The sequence below is a fragment of the Lolium rigidum genome, chromosome 1 (assembly GCF_022539505.1).
Source record: "Lolium rigidum isolate FL_2022 chromosome 1, APGP_CSIRO_Lrig_0.1, whole genome shotgun sequence".
Lineage (NCBI taxonomy): Eukaryota > Viridiplantae > Streptophyta > Magnoliopsida > Poales > Poaceae > Lolium > Lolium rigidum.
Window position 1 is genome coordinate 68,314,403 of NC_061508.1, and position 18,272 is coordinate 68,332,674.

Genomic DNA, 18,272 nt, shown 5'->3' on the forward strand with positions numbered 1-18,272 from the left:
TGTATTGAGCATTTTGAGAGGGAGAGGGCGAGTAGCAGCCTAGCTAGTGTGTGAACAAGAGTTCAGTTAGTGGATATCATATTATACCCTATATAAAGTTCAATCAATCTACCGCAACCAGATTTGTTTGGGAACTGTTCATGGGCTAATTTCTGTGATTTTCATCCATACATTAAATGCCACGTGCACTGTTTGTTTGTTTTACCGCTTGATCTGACTGCTGGTTATATTTGTTTTGCTCATTTTACGGATGGGAAGGTGACCGGTTACCGGCAAGAGTGGATTTGCTTCCTTTTTTTGTTGAGGGCTTAGTCAAAGCGGCAGGGTCAAAGCGGTGCCCATGATCTCCCGGCGATCTCCACGATAGAATTTTTGTCGTTGCTTTGCCCCGTGTCTCTTCTTCTCTCTCGCATCTGCTCTCTGCCTCCCGATTGCCTCCCTCCATGTCCTCCACTAGGGCCGGCAGCCTCTTCTGCCTCTCTAGCCGTCAGGCCGAGGCTGCTCCGTCGGGCGCGCACATCCTCTCTTGCTAACGATGGGGATGGCCGCGTTGGCTCCAATAGGCGCGACATCGGGGGAAGGAGAGAAGGGTGTCAACATCCTCCACTACTGCAAGTCCGGCCTCCCACTTCTTCGCCCCCTCTGGTTTTGCTGCGTCGTCGTGTTCTTCAAGATGTTACTGCTGAGCCATCTCCTTCTTGTGGTGGTTCCTCTACTGGTACGTGTCCACGCCAGGTAGGCCTGTAGGGTTTGCGGGCAAGGCCGCGGTCAACCGATTGGCCCTGCGGTTTGTGTTTTCCATGTGTGTGGGAGGTGGTTTCATCGACCGCTACTGCTGATATGTGGTAGGGCCGGTGATTTTTTTTTTTTAATTTTCTTTTGTACTGATGCAGGAGCTGGCTATGGTGGATTGGACAGGATGGTAACCCTTCCGTTGGTGATGTTCATGTGGGACTATTAGCTCTACAGGCTGATGATTCTACGTCCTGTGTGTTTGGTGAAGGGATTTCTTCCATTGTTCCTTAGAAAATTTAAGCTTTCCATAGCTCCTAAGGCATCGAAATAGTCTTCCGTGATCAGTTATACATCTTTTCCCTCCTTTGTTTCGTTCTTCCCTCTACTCCAGAACCTTTCTTCTTACATTTTCCACAGGAAATGGTATTTCTTCCTTCATCCAGCCGTTCAATTTTTGACCTGCAGTATAACATCCACAATTTAGTACTGAATACCCTCACATACATGCAGAATGCACTCGATTATTCATATTTTCCTTCCTCTGCTTTGTTATCTTCTCTATTTTAGTTCCTTTTGTCTACATTTTTCGACTAGAAATTTAATCCCTTTGTGAATTTCAGGGTTGTTTTTAATCTTTGGTATGCCCCAAAATACTGTACACTGAATACTTTCAATCACATGCAGGTTGTCAGAGGAAGAAAGACATCCAGGTTTTACTGTTCAAAGAATTATCGCCTCAATCTTATCAATGAAAGGTCCTTCTGTTGTTTCCCATATCTGAGAATGACATCCAGATTTTACTGTTCAAAGAATTATCGCCTCAATCTTATCAATGAAAGGTCCTTCTTTGTGTTTCCCATATCTGAGAATGTAGAGATCACAAAACTCGACAAAACATGGGTTAGACTTCATCGTCGCTGATCAACAGGTATTTATTCAGAATCTTGAGTATTACATCTATTTTTTCCAATTTATTTATTAGCAAGTGCACCTCACTGCCACAACTTATTGAAACTTCTCATTTTGTTTATATTATTTTTTCCTTCCGTTGTTATGAAGAAACCACTATTATCATGTTGATCCAACAATGTTTTAAATCTGTACTTCTCCTTTTGTATCAATTTTTTTAGCTTCCGATATTATGATGAAATAATTGTCACAAAAGCTAATCTAGCATCATTCTCAACCTCCTAAATCATACCATTTTTAGATCTTAGACTAACCACCATAAACAAGTTACTCTCATTTTTGCACCTTTCCAACAATTCCTGGTAACTTTTGCATGAAAGTCATATTAAGATTTTGTATTCATCCCAGGGAAATACAATGGAAAGATGCATAACAACAGATCATATTGATCAGTTCAAGGAGTAACTAAATGAAGCCTCAGTCTACACCTTGGAATTTTTCATTGCTGCTGGCGCACTGAAAACTACAAGAGGACAGAACATCTATTCAGAATTAAGATTACTCGACAAAGGAAAGTGCATGAAGTCGTTCTGAAGGAAACAATGCAGTCCTAGCAGGTGCTCCCTGCATACCACGTTTGATCTGCTGTCTTGCTTAAATGAGGCAATTGGCCATTTTGCTTATTTAGATATTTGAGTATTTCATCTTACTCTCTCAGTTGCTTCAGTATGTAAGTGTTTCCTTTCAAAAGTCTTCAATTTGTCGACAACTTCTTGGCCAGCGCATTTCCAAACTAATATGTTAGGTGGAGATATTGTCCATAGAGAACTTTGGTCATTTTCCTTGGTGCGTTTCTGTTGTGGTTGGTTAGCTGATTATAGTTCCGCGAGGCTAGGCCATATATTTTGCTTATAGGCTGTCTGCACCTGCAATGTTTCAAGTTCTGCTTTTCTTTAGTGCTCAATTGATAGGATTCATTGAGCTACTGCGTACTTTTCAGGTGACGATGATGAAGTGGCATAGCATACATATCAAGTCCAGCCAGCATCTGAAAACAAAAAAGATAACTGATTTAAACAGATCACATAAATAAATGTTCGCATATTCACCTTTTTTTATTTCGTGTGGATAAATGGGCTGACTGCTAATTATTTCGAGCATGTAGTTAAAGGAATTGCAAATTTTATAGAAAAAGAATTTATTATTTTGGTCTAACAAGTAGCAGATGAAATCACGGCATAATAAATTTTTGCACAAAAACGTTAGGAGCATAGAGGCATTGTTCTGAAATAATTTCCATAGTGATACACGTCACCATTCTTTTAGCATACTGTGGCATTTGTAAGGGCAATCAAATTACATTACTATGTTATATGCTACATGATGATATAAGAATACTATTGTAGGCCTTATGTTTACTGCTTAGATATCTGAATAAAGTTCTGCAAGCAGGTGTGCTGAACTTAATCAGGGGGATAGGAACCTGAAGTTGATTTGCTTAGATCACTTTCTATGGCAGATCCAATTCTTACAAGGACGGAGGAAGCTTTGCGATGGTCAGTTCCCTACCTGGAAGAGCTAGCTGAAGATTTCATGTAGTTTATGAACACCTATTCTTAGAGCTGGAGACTCGAAACATCGGTGTATGCCATACCAGTCTAGACTTATAAACTTTCGTTTGCCGTTCTTTTATATTGGTTGCCATGACAATTGACAAGAGTATGATAGTTATCTGTAGATACGGAGCATGATTTGTCCTGTTTGCTTGTGCATAGCGGATGTTTTTGCACATCTGCATTGATTTAGCGCTTTTGCTAACTAAAATGCCCACCTAATTTATCCATCATCTACTCCTTAGTTATTTACAATCGACATAATATAATTTAATTAATATCTTTTACCTTTTTTCAGGCCAATGAGAGCCCTGACCTGAAAATAAAACAACAAGAGGCATTCAGTGAAGCCTCAGGTTTGACGACAAAAAAATTATGTTCAGTCAAGCCTCAAAATATGCCATACCGAAGACCTATGTGCCCAAAATAATAAATCAGGTATGTATCTTTGTTGCCCTATAGTAGTTAAGTACAAAAATGGATGCCAAGTCATAATTATGAACGCTCCCTTAATAATTCTCATGTACCCAGCGTTTACATGTGTCGACATGTCGTTCTTGCATCTATTACTTTAGTAGACAAAGGTGTCAAATTCTATCAGTCTGGCTCAGGATACATATAGGCCGAAATAGTCTTCAAAACTGCATGTATATATTCTGAAATAGCTGAAATCAGTTGTGGGTATAAATGTACTTTGTCTCATCTCTTCAAGAACCATTGGTGATTATTTCCATCTCCCTAATTGATTGCTGTATTGCCCCACTCAGAATGGAGTCGGCACGCTCTAGATATATGGCTCTGAGGTAGAGAAGGTGATCTGCTTCACTGGAATCTACTTTCGGATGGTGGTGTCTGAAGAATTGATGTTTGATTACACCTCTACTTATATCCTGTAGTTTGCTTCTGCGTCAGTTTTCTGGGCTGAGAAGTTTGAGTTCTGTAATGGTTTTGCCTGGGTGTATTGGCTTGCTCCTGCGGGGCACTTAGTTCTACAATCTGTAATCGATCTAAAAATTGTATAACTGGTGTTTTTTTTTTTACTTTTGAACTACAGCTGGTTTGTGAGACATTGTTAAGTTTTCTTTAATAATACAATACCATATTTTATTCTTCCACATCACGGCCACTCTACGGGCGTGGCGTGCCGCCGCGCCATTGCTTCCTAGTACTAACTGACAATTTTGTTTTTCAAGGCAGTGACTTTTGACGTTTGCAAGGATGCACTTCTCCTCCTCATACAATTTTCTCCTATAAGTAAAGAGTTAACCATTTGCTCGCCTTGCAGCTTTGAAACGGCACCAAATTGCACCTTGAACCAAGCAGCTAGCTATGGCGTCTGCTGAAAGCGACAAGTACCGATCTTTCATGCATGGCGAGGGCGAGAAGAGCACCGTGTGGAGGCTTGGAGCCCCTCCCAACTACGACGTGGTCAACAAGCTCTTCGAGGAAGAGAGGACCAAGGTACTTTACTAAACAGCTGACCTACGGATGCATCACATAATGCCTCTTTTCCAAGTTAGCAGGCACAACTTTAGTCAGAATTTGTCTAGATACGACGGGGCTCATTTTGAATGAGAAAAAAAATGGACACTTAATATGAAATGGAGTGAGTATTCCTGCCGTGTTGATGATGAACGGCGTCGGTAGTACACTGAACAAAAAGATCTTCTGTCCACACAAATTATCATCTTCATGATTCACTGGAACAGGAATGGCCAGAGGGGTCTCTGGAGGAGAAGGTCCAGCGCTTGCTCAAGACCTGGGAGATGGAGATGGTCCACAAGGTGCGCCCTGAGGACCAGAAGAGCGTTCACTCCCATGGATTCAGCGCAAGCACCAACGGTGAGTCCTCACCGCCCCACACCACACTTCCACACAATCGACAGACGATCGATGCCCCATAAGTTGTCCGTGCAACGTAAACGAATTGACAATTTACAGGTATGAAGCCCCTGACACGGAATGAGATTTCGGCCATTGGCGGCTACAACGCGTTCCTGGCGACCACCCTGCCGCCGGAGCACCGCATCTACGACCCAGAGAAAGAGTCCGTCGAGTCAGGCATGTCGACGTTCCTCACGGCGTTTCCCCGAGGCTTCGCCATCGAAGTGCTGGATGTCTACAGCGGGCCGCCGAGGATCGCCTTCAAGTTCAGGCACTGGGGGTACATGGAGGGCCCGTTCAAAGACCACCCTCCTCACGGCCAGCGCGTCGAGTTCTTTGGAGTCTGCATCTTCCATGTAAGTTTGGCTGCTATAATATATGAAGTCTGAGATGTGCTGCACAGCTAGGGCATCTTTACAAAAACAGAGTAGACACTGAGCAAACAATGTGATGATAGGTTGATGAGGACTCGAAGGTGGAGAAGGCAGAGTACTTCTACGAGCGTGGCAACTTCCTGGCGAGCTTCTTGAGTGCGCCTGCTTCTGCTCCTGCTCCTCTTGCATCGGCTTCAGGCTGCCCTGTGATGAGAGCAGATTAAAGCGCAGTCGGATTAATGAAACAACATGTCATCAGGGTACAGTACGACCAGTCGATCACCTCCAGGCTCCAGCGTCTCTGATTGGCATGGTTCCATCTTGTCAAGAAAATCTTTGAAATAAGACAAATATATTTTGATCCATGCATGATTGTCTACTTCGGTACTTGATATTTCTAGATCCTTCAAGTGACAAAACCATCTATAATTTGTCCCTTGCTTTGCTAAAAACAGCTTTGATGATGACGATGGTTTCACATATCCTAGTGACCAAAATCTACAGGGATGATATAACTAAGGTTTACCTATTGGGAAACGAAAGTCTCACTACCACTTTCATCAATCTATAAGGAGGTGAGGGAGGCGATTTTCCAAAGTGAGCACAATTGCCCCTTTCGTGGTAGAATTTTTCATATGTTTTACGAAACTTGCAGTATACTATTTCCCGATGTTTCTCCAAATATTTAAGTTAAGAAGCTTCCGAAATTTAATTTGGCTCCCGGGTGCGTATGCTCCCTCTACCAAGAAAATATATTTTGAAGTGTCGAATTTTTTTGATAAAAATTTCTACATGTACATATCCACAATATATGTGCGTTCATCAAGTTTCGAGAAAAACTGATTTTTTTTGTGTGATCTATATAAAAAATAGAAAATTTATGTTGTGACAAGTCCTATTTTTAGCACCGAATTTTGTTTTTTTACACACGTCACAAGACATGTCGAATTTTCATGAAACAATTTTGTAGACGTGTAGCACGTGAAGATGTACGCGCACATTTTTTAATGTTTCAAAATATATCTAAGATGCATTTCAAAATAAAGAGATCATATGATCCCATGTGTCAAAATACCACTCCCAGAAGCTTCAACTTTTAATCCTCTTCATGGTTCTCTCTTTTTTTTTGCTAGTGTTATTTAAAGTAGTCCACCATGACAAAGTGTTCTTTTTCCAAAAGTTTGGCGAACGGATAGAGACATCGAAACTGCCTAGTAAGGGAACTGGAAGCTTCATCTTAAACAAATCAATCATTGTTCATGCATGGCCGTTGACGCGTGGACGACTTCTCCTGCTATCATATGCTGAACTAATAAGGGGTGGTCCGATCTTCTCAGTAAGCAATGGTGGTGATGATCACGGGATGAACACAGCGGAGAATCACAGATGATGAAGTGGATGATAACTTGTATGACGCAACGAGATCTCTCGATTGGTCCCTGTCGTCAATGCAACAGCTCTCAACCCTGCAAGATATTCGCAACTTCACACACTTGCGCACGTAGCCGCCGACCACGAAGCGGTAAGTTGCAACCTTCTAATTCCCAATGGAACAGCAGATCACACAAGACTTTCAGATCTACACCAAATCAAGCAATATGGTGTAATAGTTTTGCAAAGCAAACAACTAAGAACTAGGGTTTATCTTAAACGTGGTCTAAAGCAACTTTGGGGGCGTCCTGGGCACTTATATAGGCGTCCGGGACGACCTCAGTCGAAAAAGTACGAAAATAACCGACCCAGAATAGATCTGGTCGAGACAGACTCGGACACGGCCGGTCTGGGGGCCGGTCGACCGGGCCTGGGACTGGGCAGGCCGGTTCAAACCGGGACTGTGACCGGGTGGCAACCGGGTGCGGGACGTGTGGCTCAGTACCCCGCCCGGTTGGCATCAGTGGATCGCCCGGTTGGCGCCGGGGTGGATTCGGCGGACCGCCCGGTTGGACCGGGCCAGAGACCGGGCGCGCCGGCGTGGCGGCCGATCTGACCGGATGCTGGGTCGGCCTGGACTTCGTCTTCCTCTCTTGCGGATACCTTCCGCTCCTCCCTCGCGCGTCCATGGAATATCTTCATGTCCAGCTCCATGTCCAGCTTCACGTCCATCTTCACGTCCAGCTGCTCCTCTCCTCCTCGTGCAATTCTTGTCTCCTCTTCATACCTGATCATACATAAATAACATGACTTAGGTAGTATAAAGTTCTCATCAATCAAAGTATCGTTTTGGAACAAGTTCACCTGTTGTTTAAGTAGCTTCGCACGAGCCCTTGTAATAGGTCCAATCCGAACTTCATTGGACTTGAGCTTCACAGCATCTTCATCTTCATTTGGTAATGACGGAGGTAGTAGTGTGGTAGGGATGTCGTCATGAACTTCCACCGGCGAAGCAGATTAGAGGCCACACCTACTAGACGTACCAAACCACAAAGAGGATGGCCGAGCCGAGGTCGCTCCCCAGAATTGCCATGATCCTAGCGACATGTTACCTTCTCTTCCACCGGAGTTCATCGGCACCAGCGCCCGCGAGCAACCTTTTCATCCCGCATGAACGGGACGCGCTTCTCGACTTCAAGGCCAGCCTCACCGACCCCGGCAACTTCCTCTCATCGTGGCAAGGCGCAGACTGCTGCCAGTGGAAGGGCGTCGAATGCAGCAAGGGAACCGACCACATCGTCACGCTCCGAGTCAACACCCCGTGGCACAGTCCGGAGCTCATAGGAGGTGAGATTCGCCCATCCTTGCTCACTTTACAGCATCTCGACTCGTTGGACCTCTCGGAGAATGACTTCGGTGGCAAACCCATCCCGGAGTTCATCGGCGGCCTAGGGAACCTGACGAACCTCATCCTCTCTAACTCCAATTTCGGCGGTCAGATTCCTCCCCACATGAAGACCACGAGACTATTTATATCTTTGCTTATATTGCCTCATCACTGGCTGCAGATTTAGCCATCGCAGTTTCACTCACCTTAAGATCAGGATACAGATTCCATCTATCTTGCTCAAGAACTGGGTGAACGAGATGCGACCGCACGCTGGCGATTTTTGGCGCCGCCCCACCGCAGAGAACCTCCGACCGCCGGACTCCGGCGCTGAGGCGAGATGTAGGAGGTGGCGCACGCTCTACTTCGACGAGGGCGCTCGGAGGTATGGCTCGGTCCTCAATATTGCGCGCGAGATCTATATGCTCGTGGATGAGGCAGGGCTGGAGATTGAGAGGATTAGGGTTGATCGACGGATTGTTCATGGCGTGACGATACTTTTCCCCAATTATCGCGTGTTGATCGAACCACAGATGCAGGATATCGAGATCGCGGCCATGGTGGCGCCAACTCCGATTCAAACACCGTCCTGTGCACGCGCGGGAGAATTGGGTGCTGGGCCATCAGTCCGATCCACGGTTACGGAGGTTGCAAATCCAGTTACCAGGTCACAGCCCAACACTGTTCTAGGGAGGCCTGCCCGTGAGATATCTACTCCTGGTGGGCGGATATCCAACAATTCCACCATTCCAAACCCTAGATCGAGGGCGACGTGCGGCGTCGTCTTCGTGAGGAGATCTGCTACGCCACAACTTCGATTGCCACCACCGTCTCCTCCTCGGATCTGGCAAGGAGTGAGATCCGGCGATGGTAGATCCTTTGCGCAGGTGGTGGGTGCGCTGGATCGTCGCCCACCTCGCAGATCTCTGCCACGCAGATCACCGCCAAGAGGGTATCAGAGGCCGCCGTTCAATCCTCGCTTCAGATCCGCTGAGGAGAGGCATGAAGACGAACATCGCTAGGAAGATGAACGCTGCTGGGAAGAGGATCGCAGACGAGAGGAAGATCAGCGCAAGGAGGAGGAAAGGAGACGGGAAGCTGAAGGAAGGCGTCGGTCGGAGGAACGCCGTCGCAGTGAAGAGCGGAGGCAGGAGGAGGACCGCTGGAGGGCGGAAAATCTGCGCATCACCGAGCGTGCTGCAAGAGAGCGAGCTCTGATGGAACGTCAAAGGAAGGAGGATCTAGCTGCTGCCGGTAGCCGTGACCGCTGGGCTCACTGCCAAGAGATGGCTGGAACAAGGGCAGATTCTTTTGCAAACTCCTTCGCCACGGCGCCAACATCTACGATTCCCCATCCTGCAACTGTGGTGAGTTCTGTAAACCCTGGTAGAGAAGTAGATCCGCTTGAGTCAAATGCAGTTAGATCCACCAACACTTCTTCAGTTATTCCGTTGGCCAGTACAGCTCCATTGAGGTCCTATGTACCTCCAGTGGTTGCTGCTGCTAGTAGGGAAGTTTCTCTGCATACTCTTCCGTTCCAGAATATTAGAGAAGTTAATACTCTTGGATGCTTGAATTGTGGGAAGAATCACCATGTTAGTATCTGTCAAGAGAGGGACCCCTGGGAATATCATGCACCATACTATGGGAGTCCTGAATTTGGACAAGGATTCTATCTGATTCCTGATGTCGAAGGCAAGTGCAGTCGCTGGAGTTGTTGAATTATGCACAAATAACGGTTGTGAGGGGAGATGTTACTTTCAGGGATATGGAACATGAGTTCCAGGTTTGTTCTGACTCAATGGGATACAAATGGAGATTCTATGTGAAAGTTGCTGCTGAAAATCAATTTATCACCAGGTTTCCTAATGCAAAATGCATTGAAGAGCTATCTCATTTTGGTAAATTTTTCATGAAAATGGTCCCTGATGCGATCATCAAAATTGAGAAATGGGCTGGGGATATTGAACCCTTTGCTGTCATGGAAGAAGCTTGGTTTCACATAAAAGGTATACCAATGAAATATAGGAAAAAAATTGACAGTGTACTATGTTGCAAGTATGGCTGGGGTACCTCTTGCTTTGGATATGAACTTTCTGAGAAATTTTGCCTATGTAAGAGTGAAAATTGGCTGTCAAGATCCTGCTCTGGTTCCAAGCTCAAGGATTGGAGCTATCAAGAATGGGTTCTACAAATTTCAATTCACGAGGGAAGTTATTGACCCCAGCTCCAACCCTGCTACATATTATGCTGCTACAATTGAGAATACTGGTGGGGGCACAACAAAATTCTCCCAAGAGACAGAGGACAGGGAGAGAAGGAGAAGGAACCCCTAATGCTGAAAATGGTAATGTGAGTCAAGGTAATGCAGGAGGATCTAATTCTCAGACTGTTCCTCAGAGAGAGAGTCATACAAATAAAGAGAAGGGGAAGGATGTTGTTGTTAGCTCTACTAGCTTGTCTGATGATGTTTCTGAGTCCTTCGCAACTAAGATACAGTAGGCCATGGGTCAAACGATGATTGGGGCTGATGGTAGCAATGAATCTTCTTCTGCTACAAATGAAAAAATGAATGTAACTGGGAATCAGGCTGACACTCAATCTCTGCAAGTAGTACATAGAGATGTTATAGCTGCTCTGGGTCAAGATGTATCTGCAGGAGATTTGACTGTGCCTAGCATGGACAATAATGCTTCTTTCAGGGAATTTCTTAGTACTTTGACAAGAAATGGGAGTGACAAAGGCTTCATGCATCAGAAGAAGGATCAGAGTATCATGGACCCAATTATTGAAGAGCAAGAAGTTCCACCTGCTCAACAAGATGATGAGAATGAAGAAATGGTGGATTATGGTAGCAGTGGAGAAGATGAAGAGGATAACCTAGATGAGCAAGCTGAAGGAGAATTCATTCATGGAGCCATATTGGGTTTGGTTGCTCCTTCTTTGGAGCATGAGAGATCTCCTATCGTCATCCTTGTTGATGGCTTGCAACCTTAGGTGGATAACATGCAGGAGGACATGCAGGAGGGGCTGACACAGGAAGAAATGCAGGTTGACAATGAAGGTGATGTAGGCAGAAATGTTGCTCATGCAGAACAAGAGAGTCAAGCAACCAGGATGAGTTCAAGGATTTCTAGCCAACCTACCACAATTGGCAGGGTGGATGATGGTGTGAGACACCACACTCAGACAGGGGGAGCTCCAGGTATTAATCTTGCTTACACAAATTCTTTTTTTGTTCTAGATAATGATGATATATGTGCTAGAGCTTTAGAGATGGGAATGGATCCTGAAACTTTTAACTTGGACAAAATAAATCATTTAAAAGCCTTAGAGGTAGCTAGATATAATTTGCATAACAAAAAAGATAAAGATGATAAAGAGGTGGAAGAACAACAAGTTGTTGGTGGTGGTCAAACTTTGTTTCTGGGTTTTGGTGAAGATGAGAGGGATGATGAGGGGTATACTCCAGTCTTGTCTAAAAAAACCAAAATTAAAAGAAGATGAAATCAGCCTGTAAGATACAAAGATCTTTGGAGAGGAACAGGCAGAAGAGTAATTCTGGGGGAGCACAAGCAGGGTATGGTGCTGCCCAGGTGAAAGTAACTAATATCCACCCTGTGAGTGGTATTGTGTCTGGATCCAGAGTTAGGAAGAAAAATCCCAAATATCTATGATTGGGGCAAGTTTGAACTGCAGAGGTGTGGAGAAGAAAGGTATGAGTAGCTTTTTGTTGGATCTGATTGGTGAGCAACATTTGGATTTCACTGGGTTGCAAGAGACAATCAAAAAAAAAATTCTCCATCCTTCTTCCGGAAAATTGATCCTGGGAATCAATTTTCCTGGAAATGGATTTCTTCTGTTGGAAGAGCTGGAGGTATTTTGGGTGGCTTCAATATTTCTAGATTTGATGTTGTGGATACTGTGATGGGAAGGTTTTGTATCAAGGTGACTATGCATGATCTAAAGTTGCAGAAAAGGTGGAATTTGGTGCTTGTATATGGTGTTGCACAGGAGGCAGATAAGGAAGATTTCCTGGTGGAATTTGGTAGTATTTGCAGTGATCAGAGGCTACCTTTGCTGATTGGTGGAGACTTTAATATTCTTAGATTTCCTTCAGAGAAAAACAAGGAGATGAGGATGAGCAAATGGTCTACCTTGTTTAATGCTATCATAAACACTTATGAGCTTAGGGAAATTGATATGTCTGGAGGTCAATTCACCTGGTCCAATAATCATGTAAGCCCTACTTTGGAAAAGCTTGATAGATTTCGAACTGTGCTTGGGAAAACCTTTTCCCTTTGGTTACTGTGCATAAAATCTCTAGAGATATCTCTGATCACAACCCAATTATCTTGGACACCTTGGAAGACAGGGAGCAGAGAAGCAGATCATTCAGATTTGACAAAAGTTGGCTAAAGGAAGAAGACTTCTTATTCAAGGTTGAAAGAGTTTGGAGAGAACCTGTAAAAACAAAGAATTCCTTGGAAGTAGTTCAGATTAAGCTGAAAAAAGTAAAAAAATTATTTGAAAGGCTGGGGTGCAAATATTAGAGGGAGAGACAAGAAGAAAAAGCAAGATTTCCAAAAAGTGCTTGATAAGTTGGAAGAGTTGGAGGAGAAAAACTGCATTTCCTCTGCACAAGCATATAGGAAATCTCAGATTCAAGTGGAGATTCTGATGCTATTAGAAAAAGAAGAAGCCTTTTGACCGCAGAGGTCCAGAGAAACTTGGTTGTTACAGGGTGATAATAACACCAGTTTCTTCCATAGAATTGCTAATGGAAGGAAAAGGAAGAGAACTATGTTCTCTCTGAAAGACGGCGCTAATGAGGTAAAGGGGACACCTGCTCTGCTAGAGCATGCTACTGAGTTCTATAGAAACTTGTTTGGTCCAGTAACAGATGCTGGGGTGAGATTGGCTGATAATATTTGGGAGGAGAATGAAAAGTTGAATGAAGCTGATAGGGAACTCTTGGATATTCCTTTTACTGCTGAGGAAGTACATCAAGTGATTGACCAGATGGAAAAGAACAAAGCTGCTGGCCCTGGTGGTATCCTAGTGGAATTTTACCAACACTGCTGGGGGGTTTATTAGTGAAGATATTATGAGAATGTTCAATAATTTCCATAATCATCACATCAACCTTGAGAGGATTAATTATGGGATTATAACTCTTATTCCCAAATGTGATGCGGCTGAGATTATTCAGAAATACAGGCCTATCTGTCTGCTACAAGTACTTTTCAAAAAAATTACTAAAGCTTTAACTGTCAGGGTGGAACCTGTCATGCATAAACTGAAACACCCCTGTCAGAATGCTTTTATTAAGGGAAGATATATCACAGATGGTGTTATGCTTTTGCAAGAAGTGTTGAGGGAATCCAAAAGCAAAAAGAAACAAGGTGTGATTTTGAAAATTGACTTTGAAAAAGCATATGATAAAGTCAACTCGGATTTCTTGATTGATTGTTGCAGACAAAAATGATTTAGTAGTAAATGGATTGTTTGGATTAAGGAAGCAGTCACAAAAGGCACTCTGAGTGTGAAGATTAATGAGACAGTGGGACCTTATTTTGGCAGTTTCAAAGGTGTCAGACAGGGGGATCCTTTTGCTCCTTTCCTGTTTAACATGGCTGCTAATAGTTTATCCAAAATGATTGCCTCTGCTCAGAGAAATGGTCTTTTGAAAGGTTTGGCTGATAATTTGGTGGAGCATGGGGTTGCTATTCTGCAATATGTAGATGACACGATTCTTCTGCTACAGGATGATATGGAGGGTGCCATAAATTTGAAATTTCTGCTCTACATTTTTGAATGCATGTCAGGACTAAAAATCAATTTTGATAAGAGTGAGACGATGATGGTCCTGGAAGACTCAGACAAACTACATGAATATGTAAATTTATTCAATTGTCAGAGTGGTAAATGGCCAATTAGTTATCTGGGCACACCTGTATGTGCTAAGAGACCCACTGTAGCAGAAATGCAGTTTATTGAGGAAAAAGTCAAAAAGAGTATGGGTGGCTGGATGGGTGGAGCTATGTCAATTGGTGGAAGATTGATAAAAATTGACTCATGTCTGTCCAATATTGCTGTATACCAGATGTCCATGAGATTATTGCACAAAACAAATGTGGAAGCAATTTCAAAACCTATCAGGGCTTTCTTTTGGGCTAGTGATGCCAGCAAGAGGAAATACCACTTTGTGAAGTGGAGATGGATTTGTAAACCCAGAGGTAAAGGTGGTTTGGGGATCAAGGATTTGTACAAATTCAACATAAGTTTGATGTGCAAATGGTGGTGGAAACTGGAGAAAGAGGAGGGACCTTGGCAGGACTTCATGAGAAGGAAATACTTGGGAGAGGCAGGGATTCAACGGGGTAGGCATAGAGCTGGTGATTCCCCTCTTTGGTCTGATATGCTGCATGTCAGAGAGATCTATTTGTGTGGGAGAAGGATGAATGTAGGTAATGGCCACAGAACTTGCTTCTGGGGAGATGCCTGGTGTGGTCACACTCCTCTTAAGGAGAAGTTCCCTGAGATATTTGATATTTGTAATGAACAAAAGATTTCTGTTGATGTTGCTGCTCAGATGGGCTGGAGTTTGACTTTTAGAAGATGGTTATCCCATGACTTACTCACACAATGGCATGGTTTGGTTAATATATTGAACCAAAGATCTTTATCTGATGAGACAGACAAGCCAGGTTGGAAATGGACAAAAAATGGACAATTCTCAGTAAAGAGTCTATACAAAAAAATGTGCAGCAATGGTGTGGACAGATCTTTTAAACATTTGTGAAAAAGCAAAATCCCTCTAAAGATCAAAGTTTGGCTTTGGCTGATATGGCATAATGCCATAGCCACCAAAGACAACTTGCTGAAAAGGGGTTGGATAGGAAGCTCCGTTTGTCAATTTTGTTCTACAAATGAATCCATTCTGCATCTTTTTTTTCATGACCTGCAGTAAAATATGTGTGGAGCTTGGTGGGAACGGTTTTGGGTGCTTCCACTTATCCAGGATCCTTTGCACAATACTTCTGGTAGATGCCGTAAATCTCCAGTTCTAGTCGCAATGTCCAGATCGCCGGCGTCGCAGCTGTCTGCTGGGCAATTTGGAAAACGCGTAACAACTCCTGTTTTGAAAGGAAACATTTAAAAAATCTTACTGACTTAATTTGTCTTGCTGCGGCTTTTATGAAATATTGGTCAGGTCTTCACTCGGATGCCGACGCGGCGTAGCTCCAGCAAGGCGCAGATGCACTCCTCAACCTGGCCCTGGGTGCTGGAAATTCTGCCAGTAGTACCAGCTCTGCACCACCTGATGCTCGTCGCCTGTTGATTCAAGATGAAGGTGGCATGGATCCTGATGCACAGAAGAATGCTGACAAGATGGAAGATTGAGCTTGGGTTGAGATCAAAAAGGAGGAGAGATAAAACTCTGCTGTTTCTCATGCTATTGAGCTCCATATTTTGTGTTTGTTTTTGCTGGTTCTGGGAGGAGGTTTCGTGTTCCTGTTGTGAACCCTGTGAGGGATGGTTGTTTTTCGTTTTTGCCGTAACTTTGTGGAGTAGCTTGATTCCAGGTGTATATATATCTACAGTAGAAAACCTGACGTTGTATTTTCGTTATCGATGATAAAGAAAATTCGGGCCCCGTGAGGGCTTGCTTGGAAAAAAGATTCCTCCCCACATTGGGAACCTCTCGAACCTAGTCAACCTCCATATCACCAATAGTGCTGATTTAACTGTGCCACAAACATATCAGCTCATCTCGCCTGATCTCGCATGGGTATCGCGCCTATGGAAGCTCCAGATACTCGACTTGGGTGGGGTGGACCTCAGCGCTGCCATCGACTGGGCTCATGCTCTCAGCATGCTCCCCTCTCTAAAAAACCTTTATTTAACCTTTTGTGGGCTACGGAACACGAGGCCTCCCCCAGCACATTCCAACCTCACATCACTGGAGTCCATTGCCATGAGTTGGAACCCTTTCAACCATTCTATTGGTGCCTTCAATTTTGTTTGGAATCTGCCTCTACCTAGCCTCCAATTTCTTTCGATGATGCACTGCGGTTTCCATGGTTCTACCCGGACGCAGTGGGGAACTTGACCTCCCTTGAAGAATTGTATCTTTATGAGAACCACATCACTAGCATTGATGCATTTTCGTTGACCTTCAAGAAACTCCAGAACCTACAGGTGCTCAGATTAACAGAGAACTTCATCAACATGGACGTAGGGAAGATGTTGGATCGGTTGCCATCACATGAATTGGGGATGTTGTCTTTGGACAACAATAATTTGACAGGGTCCTTACCAAGTCGTCTAGGCCAATTTAGCAGCTTGACATGGAAACAATAAGCTTTCCGGAGAGATACAAGTTGGTATACGGGAACTCATAAAGTTGAGAGGCTTATGGCTAAGCTCTAACAACTTACATGAATACATGGTACAATCACTGAGCAGCACTTCCCGTTTGCTGGCCAGCTGGAGCCTGGAGGTTTTGGATATCAGTTCTAACCAGCTTGTTGGCCCGATTCCAACATTTCCACCGAGCCTAACATCCTTGGATCTGTCTAGAAACAATCTATCAGGCACACTTCCATCAGTGATTGGAAAATCAATGCTACAAGTTGTCATCCTCTTCAGCAATTCCTTTTCTGGAACTATTCCATGCTCCTTGTTTCAGTTGCAACTGTTGTTATATAAGCGATAAGCAAATAATGAAGAACGATAAAAGAAAACGTAGCGAAGACACGAGATTTAACGTGGAAAATCTCTTCCAACACAGAAGGGGAAAAAACCATAGGCGCCAGCCAACAAAATTTCACTATATTAGGGAGTGTTTACAAACACCGTGGGTTATCTTATAATCTGATAAACCCTAGCCGGCGGATTACAAGATGTATATATAGACGGTGGCAACGATCCGTACCGCGGGGACCTGCCGCCCCCCGCACCCCCCTTCGAAGCCGTCCTTGCAGGGCACGACGTATGTGCTAACTTCAGACTCCGCTACGCTTCGGTCCAAGCCTACCGACGACGAATTTGGATCACAATATAACAAGATGAAGCTCTCCTGAGGATAGTTTTGTATCTTTTTGGCTGGTAGCTTAGAATTTTTGTACATCGACACTTGTTATGGACTGGAGAGACTATGAAATTTGTAACAAGATGCTACTCTAATCGAAGAAAATCGATATGCTTATCCTTTGGTCCAAGTCGTTGCTCCTTGCGCATTCATACGGAGGTCAGATGATATGACATATGCTACAAAATGTGGAAATAAGTTGTTACAAATTGAATATCTTGCCAATCATTAGTGACTGAGGTGTAAAGCGTTTACCATTCAATTGCTAGCTCGTATGGTATTAACGAAATGACATGGCCAGGATGGCAGGATTGAACCATATTTTGAAGAGTACAAATGACAATCCCGAAGATGCAGATGACCTGGGCGCGTGAAAGTTCGTTACGACATAGCTGCTTCGTTTTGATGGAAATGCGGCGGATCCTGATGATCTGGCCGGTGAAAAACTGTCGTTTTAGCTTCGGTACATATCCCATTGGTTGTTGTAATAGAACTTCTACCTGCTCTCCGCCGAACACTAGCAATAGCTTTGCACTGCCCCCTTCCCTGCTAAGTTTCTGCTTTTGGATAGCTTTGCTTTCAGTCTCCATGGCGCGGAGTTGTATATATGTTAAAGATCTCTGACTCGGTTTTCGTTATCAATGGATAATGAAAATCGATCCCTGCTGGATCGCTTGGAAAAAAACAAATGACACAGTTGGAAACAAATCTGCAAGAGCTCGCCCAGTCTTAACCTCGCACTAGTAGAAACAAGGGCATTGGTTTTTTGCCCCAGATGGCTTTTGCACCGGATTTGGCACGAACCGGTGCTAAAAGGGGTCATTAGCACCGGTTCGTGGGGCGCAGCCGGCCGAGGACCTTTGCACCGGTTCGTGTTACGAACCGGTGCAAATGAGCTATCT

General features: G+C 44.1%; 2 protein-coding genes and 1 long non-coding RNA gene across 3 annotated transcripts; all 3 read left to right on the forward strand.

The window, feature by feature from the left end:
* Window positions 1-1,521: 1,521 nt before the first annotated feature.
* LOC124675169 lies at window positions 1,522-4,266 on the forward strand. The gene is made up of 4 exons (XR_006993197.1): window positions 1,522-1,663; window positions 3,097-3,200; window positions 3,556-3,695; window positions 4,025-4,266. It is a non-coding gene; the product is annotated as an uncharacterized LOC124675169 (long non-coding RNA).
* A 257-nt stretch (window positions 4,267-4,523) lies between these two features.
* LOC124675171 (pathogen-related protein-like) lies at window positions 4,524-5,880 on the forward strand. Its single transcript, XM_047211242.1, has 4 exons — window positions 4,524-4,718; window positions 4,967-5,099; window positions 5,199-5,497; window positions 5,599-5,880. The coding sequence occupies exons 1-4, from the start codon at window positions 4,587-4,589 to the stop codon at window positions 5,737-5,739; spliced, it is 705 nt and encodes a 234-aa protein (XP_047067198.1). The 5' UTR covers window positions 4,524-4,586; the 3' UTR covers window positions 5,740-5,880.
* Window positions 5,881-7,944: 2,064 nt separating this feature from the next.
* Window positions 7,945-16,389, forward strand: LOC124646710 (receptor-like protein EIX2). Its single transcript, XM_047186792.1, has 2 exons — window positions 7,945-8,397; window positions 15,970-16,389. The coding sequence occupies exons 1-2, from the start codon at window positions 7,945-7,947 to the stop codon at window positions 16,387-16,389; spliced, it is 873 nt and encodes a 290-aa protein (XP_047042748.1).
* Window positions 16,390-18,272: the final 1,883 nt, after the last annotated feature.

Coding starts and splice junctions, on each gene's coding strand:
- LOC124646710 (XM_047186792.1), top strand. CDS start 7,945: ATGGCCGAGCCGAGGTCGCTCCCCAGAATTGCCATGATCCTAGCGACA. Junction 8,398..15,969: donor GCGGTCAGATTCCTCCCCAC/ATGAAGACCACG, acceptor ATTCCTCCCCAC/ATTGGGAACCTCTCGAACCT.
- LOC124675171 (XM_047211242.1), top strand. CDS start 4,587: ATGGCGTCTGCTGAAAGCGACAAGTACCGATCTTTCATGCATGGCGAG. Junction 4,719..4,966: donor TCGAGGAAGAGAGGACCAAG/GTACTTTACTAA, acceptor TCACTGGAACAG/GAATGGCCAGAGGGGTCTCT. Junction 5,498..5,598: donor TTGGAGTCTGCATCTTCCAT/GTAAGTTTGGCT, acceptor ATGTGATGATAG/GTTGATGAGGACTCGAAGGT.